Genomic DNA, 14264 nt, shown 5'->3' with positions numbered 1-14264 from the left:
CCCTCCCCAGCTGTTTCCCATGTGGCCTGAGGGAAGAACCCACCCTCAGAGCACCAGGAGTGCCCAACAGCAGTCAGCCCTGGGTTGCTGAGGTGGAGGCCACAGCATGGTAGAACTCTGGGTCTGGCCCAACAGGGGCCAACCTTCAAACCAGACCCTGACAGTAGAAAGGAGGGAGCCCCATTCCTCACAGAATCCGCTGTTGGATAGCTTGCTGTCAGTGGCCTGCCAGCCAGGAACCCCATTCTCCTGCACCCTGGACCCTGACAGGAGGGAGGAGGGAGCCCCTTTACTCACGGAATCTACAGGTGGCCAGTTTGCTAATTAATTCCCTTTTAAAAAAATATATTTTGTTGATTTTTTACAGAGAGGAAGGGAGAGGGATAGAGAGTTAGAAACATCGATGAGAGAGAAGCATCGATCAGCTGCCTCCTGCACACTCCCCACTGGGGATGTGCCCGCAACCAAGGTACATGCCCTTGACCGGAATCGAACCCAGGACCCTTGAGTCTGCAGGCCGATACTCTATCCACTGAGCCAAACTGGTTAGGGCAATTAATTCCCTTTTAATGTGCATGAATTTTGTGCACTGGGCTACTAGTATTTTATAAATTCAGGCATCCCTTAGTCCTTCAGTTAAAATTAACTTAGATAAATAGAGATGGCATCTGCTTTGAGCTTGGACAGCTTGCCTATCTTCCTTGCTCCTTCTGCTCATTCTAAGAGCTTGTTTTAATGTACAAAATAAATAAAATTAATGTAACACATTTTGTATAAAGTACATTTTATATAGTACTTAAACTAATTCAGATGAAGTTTTATTTCTTGAAAATAGTTCTTTCCTTTTGGTTTATTAGCATGTGTATAAACACAAATCACATGTTCATAAATAAAGTTAACATTCTTTTTTTAAAGAAATAAAATTGGCATGGCAAAGGGAACACCTGCCTATGGTGGCAGAATTAGACGAGTATCTTAGTTTGACTTTTCCCTAAAAGCAAACTGGGAGTAAGTGAGTGACAATATTAACTTCCTCCCAGGTTCATATTTTTCATTTTCTTTTGGTTTTCAACACTGTCCAAGTTTTCAGTGAGACGGGTGAGTGGAGCGCCAGTAAAGGGGGTGTTTCTGAGTGGATTATTGCTGGGGCTCCTTGCTGCTGGGAATTCTCCCAGATGCTGTGTGGAACACGCCTCGGGTGGGGAAACTGGGGAATTTACCTGATATGATGAGGAGAATAATGCTCCCTGCAAAGATGTCTGGGTGTTAATTGCCAGTGCTTGTGAATAAGTAAAATGAGGATGTATTTGTCTTGTTTTCTCCTTTTTGATGCTTTGTAAAAAATGAATTTTCATTCAGTTTTATAGCTTTAAAAGTCAGGTGAGGATGAAAAATCCCACTACTAACTTTAAAATACTCTTTACATGGTCATTCTAACATGTCTTCATTTTGACTGATGCTTCCTTCTATTCTTGGTATATGTAATTCCAAATGGTTGTAAGAGTGGTCTGTAAAACATTTCATGGTGGATGTAATCCCTTCTAGTCGCCTTTTATAAATATTACTTGATTATTGCTTTTATTTTTTTCTTAGCGGTTAAGTTGTGATGGAATGGCACCATTGTTCCCTCACCTTTGGTCAGGTTTTTCTTCAAATGGGAAAGCCAGTGCTTCGCTTTGGAGCCAGTGCTGGGCCAGCCTGCCCTGCCCCTGGCCACTTCCTACCTTACTCTGCTCTGACATTGATTCAAGTGTAGCGTTCCCAGTGAACTTAAAAATGGAAAACAATGAAGAATGCAGCTCAGGAGAAAATGTCAGATAAGAAATGAACTTGATATTTTAAAGGTGATTTCCTCTCTCCTTCCTTAGACCTCCCTCCAAGGCATTTTATAATAATAAAAAATACATTTAGCAAACCAAAATATTCTCTGTTCATCTAACAATGTGCTTCCTGTCGCCCTTTTTTTTTTTTTTAATAAATGAGAATTGAGAACCAGGCTATTCTGTCCTTATGTGAATACTGTTGACTCTTTTACTGTATTTCATACAATAAGATATCATATCAGATTAACTTAATGCTATTTAAATGTTATCGAATTAACACAATGAAATATAAGTAAAATGATGGCTATTTACATTTTATTCTCTTATTTTCCCTAGTGAGAAGCTGGATGGAAAAACTAAAAGACAAGGTAAGAGAAGTATTTTCTTTCTTCAGATTTACCTTCGAGGACATGACTTTTCCAGATACAAATACTTCAAAGTAATGGAGCTTTCATTCATTATCCTGATTCTGATAACCTATGCAGAGATTCAGGACTGAGAAAAAAAGGTCGGTCTTATAAGTTTCTTCTTGTATAACACTCTTCTGAGCACCATTCATTCTTTTTTTTTCTTTGTTAATCCTCACCCCAGGATATTTTTCCATTGATTGTTAGAGTGGCAAGAAGGGGGAGAAACAGAGAGAGAGACATCAATTGGTTGCCTCTAGCATACATACTGACCAGGGCCCAGGATCAAGCCTGCAACCGAGGTATGTGCCCTTGACCAGAATTAAACCTTGAGACCTTCAGTCTGCGGGCTGACGCTCTATCCACTGAGCCAAGCTGGCTAGGGCCAGCATTCATTCTTAAGACAACATCTGATGATTGAGCATACCAGATGTTGCCTTAAGAATGAATGATGCTCTAAGGAGTGTTATATAAGAGGCATGTTCAACTCAATACCATTGTCAACGTATCAAGGTGGAGTTCCTTCCACGGAATTTCAGGACTGTAATCCCATGCAATTGGGCATTTCTGGTCCCGATGCAAGGCTCTTTTATGGTAAGCCTGATCTTCCCTTATGAGGAAGAAATATCTTCGCTTTTGGAAGGCACTGATTCTTCTGACCCATGGGAAGACTTGATTTAAGAATAAAAGTTTAAGATGGAATGGGCACCTTTAAACTATAGTGGGGGGTGGCCCAAAAACACCTGGATACCTGACCACTCTTTTTAAACCCAATTTTATGTAGTCCATCACAGTGCCACTACTTACTAAATGGTAATGAGCTGGAATGGCCAATATAGAAAAATATTTTCCTCTCTTGCTTTAATTCTGCCATCCACTTAGTGGTTGACAATATTAACTTCCTTCCAGGTTCATATTTTTCATTTTCTTTTGGTTTTCAACACTGCCCAAGTTTTCATTTTTGGTTACTTTGTAATTTTAAATTGGAATTTCCCATGAAAATACTGATGACGTCTTGAATTCCTTGCTGTAGCCTGCGTCAGATCCCATTATCATAGCCCAGTTCAGATTTAACTGGGATTTTAGTTAAATGAAAATATTATCAACTGCCAGATATTGAGTTACCTCTAATTTGCTTATCTTAGAATATACTTCTGTTGATGGCACTCCATATCTTTTTTATTACTTGGGGTCAATTTTCTCCATATTTGAATGGTTAATATTTATTTTGCTGGAGCTCAATGTTAAAGAATAAAACTAATTATGATTATCATGATAAATTATGTTAATTCTCACTATTATTTTTCTGCCTCTCAGTAAAATTTAGCAAATATAGTTTTTGAGAATGAGACTATTTGTGTTTATAAATATTAGAAGGGATGTTGAAAAATGTTAAGCCTCTTGAGTTTAGTAGAGGCCATTTTGGCATTTGTAACACAGGGTCCAATTGTCTAAGGGAAGTTGATCAGGTAAGATGAACAAGATTTTGTGGGAAGAAAAGTTCACAAGTTTAGAGCTGTATGTATTTACATTGGTAGTGCTTCTTGTTATTTTTCAGGGAAAAATATGCAATGAGAAGTAAACAGGCGCTGGTAGTTTATTTAGGAATCCATATGTCATTGTTTCTATAGAAAGTATTCTGAGTTACAAGAATGGACAAAAAATAGACTTAAGAAAACAAATTTTGGCATGTAGCCTGTTTTGAAGTTGGATATTGCAAAATTTCTTACCTGTATGTATATATAGCTTTGCCACTCCAGTTAAAAATTTCTGCAGCTGTAGACAAAGACCATATGTTTTATTCTTGAGCACTTCCTTCTGATCTTGTCTCAGAGGCCTGGCACCTTCCCTGGTCCTTTTCGCCAAGAGAAATCAGTTTATGTTTGGACTTTAGTTTTCTGGGTTATTTTGAAAAATGTTAGCCCTCTATTCATTTTTTTTTCCATAGTAATTGTTTCAACTATGTCTTAATTTTAAAAAATTGGAAGAAAAATAGTTGAGACTCCCACCATGGTTGACTTATTTAATGCCTTATATCTTCATATTTTGAAGGGACTCACTCTAATCTTCCCCATACATCTCCTCCTCCACAAGAAATATTATGCACTTACTTGATATATACATTCATATGTATACACATACATATATATGTAGCTCTCCTCACTCCCTCCCTTCCTCTCTTCATCTAGCTAGTTATCACCTATGAAAGTCTTATTAGTCATTATCTTCAGTAGCTATTTAAGAACAAAACCATTGCCTCTTTGAAGACAGTCACAGAACATCTTAGAACTGAAAACTAAACTACATATTTAACTGGCTCTTCAGCCAACCCAGGACTAAATTTCTCAGTTTAGTTTCATTTAATTGTCCCCAATATTGGTTTCCCTGTTAGTTAGCTGAGCTCTAGAAAGGGTGATGTTTTTAAAAGTTCTGAATGTTTCTTTTGTTGTCATTGTTTGCTTATTAGTTGGGATTAAGATCAGCTGTGAGTGACAGATAACCAACCTCCAATGACAATGGCTTAGCCCATATAGAAGTTTGTATCCTATCTATGAGTCTGGAGGTAGGAGTCAAGGGTTAATGGGGAGCAACACTGTGAAGGCTCAGGCTCCTTCTATTTGATGCTCCACATTCTGACCTTCATTTTCAAGGTCATCTCATGGCCCTCGATGGCAGTTTCAACTTAGCTAAATCCATATTCTAGCCAGAAGAAAGGAGGAAAGGAGAGGTTAAGACATCCCTCCCCTTTTAAAATGGGGTGGGGGTGGGGTGGCTAAAGGTTCTCCTCCCCTCTTTAAAAAAAAAAAAAAAAAAAAAATATATATATATATATATATATATATATATATATACATATTTTGCTTAAAGTATTACAAAGAGTATTACATATGTCTCCTTTTTTCCCCCCCTGGACAATCCCCTGGCCTCCCCTACCCCCCAGTGTCTTATGTCCATTGGTTATGCTTATATGCATGCATACAAGTCCTTCGGTTGATCTCTTACCCGCCCTGCCCCCCAACCCTCCCCAGCCTTCCGGCTGTAGTTTGACAGTCTGTTCAAGGCTGCTCTGCCTCCGTATCTATTTTTGTTCATCAGTTTATAATGGTCTTTATTATCCATAAATGAGTGAGATCATGTGGCATTTTTCTTTCATTGACTGGCTTATTTCACTTAGCATAATGCTTTCCAGTTCCATCCATGCCGGTGCAAATGGTAAGAATTCCTTCCTTTTTACAGCAGCATAGTATTCCATTGTGTAGATGTACCACAGTTTTCTAATCCATTCATCTGCTGATGGGTACTTAGGCTGTTTCCTGATCTTTGCTATGGTAAATTGTGCTGCTATGAATATAGGGGTGCATATATCCTTTCTGATTGGTGTTTCTGGTTTCTTGGGATATATTCCTAGAAGTGGGATCACTGGGTCAAATGGGAGTTCCATTTTTAACTTTTTGAGGAAACTCCATACTGTCTTCCATAGTGGCTGCACCAGTCTGCATTCCCACCAGCAGTGCACGAGTATTCCCTTTTCTCCGCATCCTCTCCAGCACTTGTCGTTTGTTGATTTGTTGATGATAGCCATTCTGACAGGTGTGAGATGATACCTTATTGTTGTTTTGATTTGCATCTCTCGGATGATTAGTGACTTTGGGCATGTTTTCATATGTCTCTTGACTTTCTGAATGTCCTCTTTTGAAAGGTGTCTATTTAGGTCCTTTGCCCATTTTTTGATTGGATTGTTTATCTTCCTTTTGTTAAGTTGTATGAGTTCTCTATAAATGTTGGAGATTAGGCCCTTATCGGTGATAACACTGGCAAATATGTTCTCCCATGCAGTGGGCTTTCTTGTTGTTCTGTTGATGGTTTCTTTTGCTGTGCAGAAAAAATGGGGGCGGGTGGCTAAAGGCTCTCCTCCCCTCTTAAGGAGCATGTCCTGGAAGTTACATGTGCCACTAACGTGTCATCTCTTAGTTAGACTTATCACATGGTCATACCCAACTGCATGGAAGCAGGAAGATGTCATCGTTGTTCTGTACCCAGCTCAAACTGGAAGTGCTATTGCTCTAGAAGAAAGGGCAAATAGATATTCAGGGACAGCTCTTATCCTCTTTCCATCATTAACCTTCCTAGTTAATGTCCAAGTTAGTGGTGCTTGTTAGGCAAATCCTAACTTGGCTACCTATTGATATACTTTTCAACATTTAAATTGCTTCTCAAAACTGAAGATGCATAGTTATGTACTAAAGACCAGCTCTGTTGTTATGTCACCAAGACCATTCATTCTGTTTCTTCTAGCTTTAGGAAATTGTCCAGAAAAGGGAAGCCCCAGACTATACTTCATAGCAGTGCTTCTCATGTGTGTCTGAAGCAGCAGCGTTAGCATCACCGAGGAGCTTGTTAGAAATGCAAAATCTCAGGCACCATGAGTTGCAAACTCTGGGAATGGAGCCCAACAATCTGTATTTGGACAAATCTTGAAGGTGACTCTGATGCATGCTCAAGTTGACAGCCACTGTTGCAGAGAAATCCTAAGAGCACTGTCAGTATGGTGTATCACTTGGTTTTTTCATGGCTTTCTTGAAGACAGATGTTTTTGAGCAAATACATTATCCTAAGGAAGGGTACCTTTCTCACAAATGTAAAACAAGCACAAACCAACTGTGTCTAGTACTATTTTGGCTTACAATCTATTTAAAAAGGTAAAACTTTATTGGAAAATAATGTCAAATTTACAAAAAAGAACAAGGATATTGCAAAGAATCTCTACTTTTTACCTGATCTGCTTGTTAACATTTTACCTCATTTGCTTTATTATTTGCTGGCACAATGTAGATGTTGAAAATATATCAATAGGTAGCCAAGTTAAAAATCTGTCTCCCCATTGTGAACCATTTGAGGAAAACATACATACATCATGGTGCTTGTATCTTGAGTACATCAGTATGTATTTCTTGCGAATAGGAACATTCTGTTAGCCCACATATACAGTTATCAGCTTGAGTACATTTAACATCACTGAAGTACTTTTATCTAATCTGGCACCCATATTTTAATTCCTTCAATAAATCCAAAATGTTCTCTATAAAAACAGTTTTCTCCTTCAGTACAGAATCTAGTTGTCATGATTCTGAAGTTTCCTTCAATCTGAAATATTTTTTATAGCCATCTTTTGTCTATGACACTAACTTGTTTTAAGAATATAGTCCTTTTTGCTCTGGCCGGGTAGCTTAATTGGTTGGAGCATTGTCCCAATGCACCAGGGTTGTGGGTTTGATCCCCAATCAGGGCACAAACAATGAACAACCAATGAATGCATGAATGAGTGGAACAACAAATCGGTGTTTCTCTCTCTCTCTCTCTCTCTCTCTCTCTCTCTCTCTCTCTCCCTCTCTCCCTTCCTCTCTTTAATATCAATAAAAATATATATTTAAATTTAAAGAAAAAGAATATAGTCCTTTTTAAAAAAAATAAGAATATCTTTCACTTTAGTTTTTTACTATTTCCTTGTGATTAGATTCAAGTTATGTGTTCTCAGCTGGAACATACACAGTGCAGTTGTGTCCTCAGGGTGTTACATGTACAGGCACATATACAAGCAATAATTTTGAACAGAGAAAAGGTACTGGGCAGAAGTGATCACTTAGAATTTATGTGCATTTATCGTATTTGTCTTCATTTCTGCAGGAAACAAGTTATGGACATTTCTAAAAGGAGAGCTTATTTTCAATTAGCCGGGTTTGAAAAGGGATAGGTTGCTTTATTCCCGTCTTGTAATTGGGGTTAAGTTGCGTACTTAAGGAGACCCACACAGAGAAGTTAATCAAGCTGAACTTCCAAAAGCTCAGATATCATCCTTTGAATGTAAAGTCTAATTCTTGTGCTTAACGTTGATCATGTTTCAACATGTACATATGTTTCCATGCATTGGGAATGGTCACTTAAAAAAAACATCCACAGTTGTGGTGAGAGTCCCAAAATTTTCAATATTTTCCTGCATGGAAAATTATGAAGTTTTTAAAGTAGACCTGGAAGAACTTTAAAAAAAGTTTGGGTTCATGCAAAGCATAGTGATTTGTTGAAAAATGACTGGGCTTTGTTTCTCTAAGAAGAAACTCTTAGCATGCTGGTGAACAATGCCATTGTTCTCAAATCAATGGGAACATTTTTATATTCTGCCCTAAGTCAAGACTGTGGGAAGCAGAGCCAGGGAGCGAGCCAGCTGTGCAGAAGGGGGTGCACTTTTGCAAAGCCTTGACTATTCCTTTCACTTACTCCTAAAAATGTTGGGGAAATGTCACCGACTGCATATTTCAGCACTTTTTAGAAAACTTTTGTTCTCTCTCTCTCTCTCTCTGTTCTTGGCTTCTGAAAAATACTGAAAATTGTGCTATATTAGAAATTGGAGAAATAGTCAAATAAATGAGTAGACTCATAGTTCCCCCTTAAAATAGTGCCTATCTGATGTACGTGTTACAGCTTAAAAGTTTTAAATTGTTCATGTATTTTGTCTGGGTAGCTTCTAGAAAGGGCCTTCTTGGGAGGCAGACTAGGGTCATGTTCCCCCGTGAAAGGGCTCTAGTTAGTAACCCTCCTCTAGCCCTTGGGTGTCTCATTGGCCAAGATGCAGGGAGCACCCTTACTGTGATGGCCTTACCCTGAGCTTGGGTAGGTCTGGAGCTACTTACCCAAGCCCAGGGATGTGTGGAGATCATGTTGCTTTCTTAGGACTGAGGTATCCACAGTGACACCCTGGGGACATTGGAGACATGCATGGGTTTGATATCTGCAGGCACTTTTGGAGGCACCATTATTATTATTATTATTATTATTTTTAATGAGGAATTTTTTTATTTCTTTATTGATTAAGGTATTACATATATATCCTTATCTGAATGGTCTCCGGCACCCCCCCATTACCACCCCCCTGACTCCCCACTCATGCCCTCACCCCCCTGTTGTCTGTGTCCATTGCTTAGGCCTATATGCATGCATACAAGTCCTTTGGTTGATCTCTCCCCCTTACCCCCACCACCCCCCATACCTTCCCTCTGAGGTTTGATGGTCTGATCGATGCTTCTCTGTCTCTGGATCTGTTTTTGTTCATCAGTTTATGTTGTTCCTTATATTCCATAAATGAGTGAGATCATGTGATATTTATCTTTCTCTGACTGGCTTATTTCACTTAGCATAATGCTCTCCAGTTCCATCCATGCTGTTGCAAATGGTAAGAATTCTTTCTTTTTTACCGCAGCGTAGTATTCCATTGTGTAGATGAAGCACAGTTTTTTAATCCCCTCATCTGCTGATGGAGGCACCATTGTTATTGGCAGAAATCTTTATGCCCTTCTCTGCCACTTCCTTTCTTTGGGGCTGGGGATGCTCAGAATTCCCTCCCAACCCCAACTTTGGTCTTGCCCACTGGGCAGAATGTCCCTTTCATATAGATTAATCCGTCCACTCTCTGTGCACACTTTCTCCTCATCCCTGTCTTTGCTCCCTGTGCTCCAACATCTAACATCCTTCCTCTTTCCTCTGCGGGTCCTCCTTGTCCCGCTTGTTTCCAGGAGTCCGCACCGCACCTTGCACTCACTTACAAGCGCATTTCTCCTTCCTTTCTTGCTATAATGCCACCAGGAGTGTGGGAGAGCCGCCCACCAATGTCAAGGCTCTCCTCCTGCCCTCCAGGAAACACAGCATCCCAGAGGGCACTCCCCCCGCCCCATCTCACCCCAGAGCTTGACTCAGGTTGACATTTCCAATTTATAGCATTTTAATAGTCCTGGCATTCTGAGAAGCTTACTTCATCCATCTTTAATACAAATTATACTAGTATTTCTGTCACCCAAACCTGATGTTGACAAATGTGCATAATCAAAGCTGGACGTGCCAGTAGGTCTGGCTGATTTATGGTAATACTTCTAAGTATTGGAAATATCCCAAAATAGCCATCATGCCTTTCTCTCTTTGCCTTCTCCCCCCAAAAGTAACTGTATTCTAAATGCTATTTTATTTTATAATGAAGCAGATGGGAGAATTCACAGTGTCTAAAAACCTGTTGCCATCCAGCAGAGATGAGAAACCCAGGGCAGGGGTCTGTTGAGAGTCCTAATGTGGTTTCCTTCTCTCTGCAGGCTGGCTATATGTCCGGGATGCTGGTGCCTGTAGGGGTGGGGATAGCGGGAGCCTTGTTCATCCTGGGAGCGCTCTACAGCATTAAGGTGATGAATCGCAGAAGGAGAAATGGCTTCAAAAGGCACAAAAGAAAGGTATGGAACCAACTACAGCAAAAACTCTTCAATTTCAGAACATTCTTTGCTTTTCTAATTTGCTTATTAAAGCACACGGGGCTTAATGAGGCACGAACGGTCTGGATGTGCCCAGTGGTTTGGGATTAGCTGCGAGGGTTGCCGCTTTGGCTTTGTTCACTCACGAGTGTGTCTTTTCAAGGGGGCCCGTCCCTCAGTGCGGCTCTGCAGCGGAAGGGGTTTTAATGCTTTTCTGTTTTCTTTCTCCAGCAGAGAGAATTCAACAGCATGCAAGACCGAGTAATGCTCTTAGCTGACAGCTCTGAAGATGAGTTTTGAATTGGACTGGAATTTAATCGGGATAGTCAACCATGTTATTATTATTATTTTTCATTTGGGGGCTAAAAAAAGAACATCCCGCCACATTGCTGCTGCCAGGCCATCGGTCTCATGATCTGCCGAGTAGCAGATCTGTCTTGCTCTGAGCAGGAAAGGCATGCTGTATACTAAGTGTAACTCGCAGTGTTGGTTCTAATTCTGTAGTGAATTTTCCACAACCACGGGCCACAGCTCGTAAATATGCAGGGTACATGTTGTTCAGTAGGAGTTGCTAGGTTAGGTAGAGTAAACCTTTTGTATTTTTCCACAGTGTCTTTTCCTTGGTTTGGGTTACTTGCACTAAGTATAACAATTATTGCTACCAAGGCATGCTTAACTCTGAAATAGAAATCTTGAACAAAGAATAACTTGTGATGACTGTACTCTACCTACTGGAAGCCATAGGCTTGTGGGCCATGGTGCACACCACATTTGCATCAAAACTAGCAGCAACTTGGAATGCAATCTTTTTGTTAAGAAAATCTTTCAGCACACGAGGATTATATGTAGATTTGTGTGTATCTTGCAGTATGTATTTCAGTCTCCCAGTTTTGTTATTTTTCCTCTTTCTGGTTTCTTCTTATTCTTGGCAAAGAAAAAATACACCATAAATAATACATTACATTGACTCTCAGTCTCCATGTATGCTTGCTTTCTTAAATAGTGTAACAGAGTCCAACAAAGTTATCAATAGATTCTTATGTGTTTGTCATTAAGAGATGTGAGATGTCCTTTTTGTGTACCAGTGGACCTTGTCAAGAAGAAATGGGGAAGAAATAAAGAAGAACACAAGAGGCCCGGCTGGTATGGCTCAGTGGTTAAACAACCATGAACCAGTTCAATTCCCTGTTAGGGCACATGCCCTGGTTGCAGGCTCGGTCTCTAGTAGGGGGCATGCAGGAGGCAGCTGATCAATGCTTCTCTCTCATCACTGATATGTCTCTCTCTCTGAAATAAATAAAAACATATTATAAAAAAAAAAAGTAGGTAAGCTCCCAGAACATTTCTCTCTACCATTTGGCTCTGTGCCTGCACGGCCACTGTTCTGAATTATTCAGAACGTTGCTTTTCTATGTCTGTGGTCTTGGTCATGGAAGGATTGGCCCCTGTTGGTCCTTATTTGTCTTTATTAGGAAAACAGACATTTTTGGGGAGAAGCAGGCTCCGTGGCCAGAGTCCTGGCATATAACCAAGCTTATGAAAACCAGCCTCTCTCAGGACACCCCACTTCAGGGATGTTGGCCTATGTTAGATAATTTCTTATTCCCCTTGGGATGTAATTCCATGCCCTCTCTTTTGAATCTGGGTATTTGGGACTTTCAGTAAGATGAGTGTTTAATAAAGAGTAGGCTCATTTCCATGGAAGAAACAATGTTACTAACAACACTGTTCTTAGTGCTTTATACTCTACAGGACATGTTGACATTTATTAGAGCCCGTTCTACTATATTTAAGGCAAGTTGCACAGTTATGCCTCATAGCTACTGTGTGAAGTAGGGCATATGTTTTTATTTTCCCATTCAACTGAAAACAGAGCCGAAGCAGAGCCATGAAATGATTATGCAGCGTTATATCCAGGAAGAATCAGGACTAGAACCCACTTGGACTCAAAACCATGTACCTGTTTCTTCAGTTCAGTTCCCTTTCTACACACAGGAGGAAGCAGTGACATTTCAGAGTCCTAAGGAAATAGCCGGTTAGTCAAGGAACATTTCGTACGAGTATCTGCCTTTGTTAAATGAACGATGCTGTACTAAGTTCTCTCTTACACAAGTTCTCCTCTCCCACCTCAGCTATTTCCTTTACAACCACTTAAGTGTAAATATGACCTCTAGGGAACTAATAGATCTTTTCAGAACCCATTCTTGAATAATAGCTGGCTTGCAAGAATGTTTCCATCAAATAATTTGAATTCTTTTAGCTAAAAGATGTAAGGAAATGTGTGAAATTGATCAAGAGAAAGAAAAGCTCTGTACAGGCAAGTAGAAATCAGCTCAAGGTCAGGTTTAAAAATAGAATCCAGAACCATGACACTCATACATAATTTGTAATTTCATGAGTAGAGACATCCTGATACTGCAGAAGGTATGTTTTCCTTTTCTAAGAGCAGCCCTTTGCTGTGAGTATTCCTAAATGGAGGAGGAGGCAAGCATGATGTGACCTTACTGTCTTTTATTCTTGACAAGCTGTTTATAGGGGACACACAATAGGCCACTTCATTTAGCAATACATGGGTGATAGTAGTGCCCCAGGCTCTATGCAGTCATGGCTAATAGGCTGAACCTCAAACTATCTATAATAATAAAAGGGTAATATGCTAATTAGACTGGATGTCCTTCCGGACAACCTTCCGGATGAAGCTGGAGCTGTGAGGGAAGCCGGGGTCCCGGGTGCCTGCTGGTGGCCAGAGGGAAGCCCGGGTCCTGGGTGCCAGAGGGAAGCCGGTGCCGGCAGCCGGGGGAAGGAAGGCCACTGTTGCACGAATTTCGTGCATCAGGCCTCTAGTCTATATATATAAAAGGCTAATATGCTAAGTGTCTGACTGACTGGTCACTATGACATGCACTGACCACCAGGGGGCAGACGCTCAACACAGGAGCTGCCATGACGCACACTGGCCATTTACAGAGAAATGGCACCACGGACCTGGCACCCACAAAGGAATACTCAGCTTCCCCCAAGTGGGACACAGGCCCTGCCACCACCCCAGAGTGACAGCCCACCAAATCCCAGCTGATGCTGCCAAGACCCCATGCACAAAATGCAGCCCACAGCCCAGCCCAGCCCAGAAATGGTGGCTGTGGGTGCCAGGTAATGACATCATGTAGCAACACCTGGCTTCCTCTCCCTAGAGAATAGCCTCGGAGTTTCTTTCAGCCCAGGAACAAGACTTGCTTTATAGCCAGGTGGAAACATTTTACACTTTAACCAAATGTCTGTGAAGTGTTTTCCCATGCCTCATCTCATTTGATCCTCACAGAAGTCCTGGAGTAGGTAGACAGAAGACTTGGTGGAATCCTATTTTCTTTTCATTAGCCAGAAAACGGAGATTTAGAAAGCTTAGATAATTGACCCAACTGAAAAGAAGTAAGAAATGGTGGACCTTGAAAATGATTTCAGGTTTTCTCACTGAGCAGAATATAGTCAAACACTGCTGCAGTTAAATATTTTATCCTTTGTTCTCCTTGCATGATCTACAATAATAATCTGCTTCGTGTTGATATTTACTGCTGTGTTGCTGACAATTACCTGAAAGAGAAGTTGGGGTGCTTCACTGGGCTGGAAAAAGTTTAGCTAAATCAGACAGCAGGCCTAATTAAGCAAGTTTATTCTATATATATAAAAGGCTAAGTTGACTTGCACATGTGAGATACATATAAAGCTCTTGCTGGCGCCAATTGCACGTGTGT

The 14264-nt window shown here is 40.5% G+C and overlaps 1 protein-coding gene across 2 annotated transcripts in view; it reads left to right on the top strand.

Moving 5' to 3' along the window:
• The window catches only part of ARMH4 (armadillo like helical domain containing 4), a 111640-nt gene extending 100152 nt beyond the window's left edge, over nt 1-11488 (top strand). For both annotated transcript variants that reach the window (XM_036308578.1, XM_036308573.1), the window contains 3 exons: nt 2160-2191; nt 10363-10497; nt 10747-11488. In XM_036308578.1, the coding sequence (XP_036164471.1) occupies nt 2160-2191; nt 10363-10497; nt 10747-10815 (236 nt within the window). In that variant the 3' untranslated portion in view covers nt 10816-11488. The remainder of the gene's footprint in view (nt 1-2159; nt 2192-10362; nt 10498-10746) is intronic.
• Nucleotides 11489-14264: the final 2776 nt, after the last annotated feature.

This window comes from Myotis myotis, unplaced genomic scaffold (genome assembly GCF_014108235.1).
Source record: "Myotis myotis isolate mMyoMyo1 unplaced genomic scaffold, mMyoMyo1.p scaffold_m19_p_1, whole genome shotgun sequence".
Taxonomy (NCBI): domain Eukaryota; kingdom Metazoa; phylum Chordata; class Mammalia; order Chiroptera; family Vespertilionidae; genus Myotis; species Myotis myotis.
This window is presented reverse-complemented; position numbering and strand designations above follow the sequence as displayed.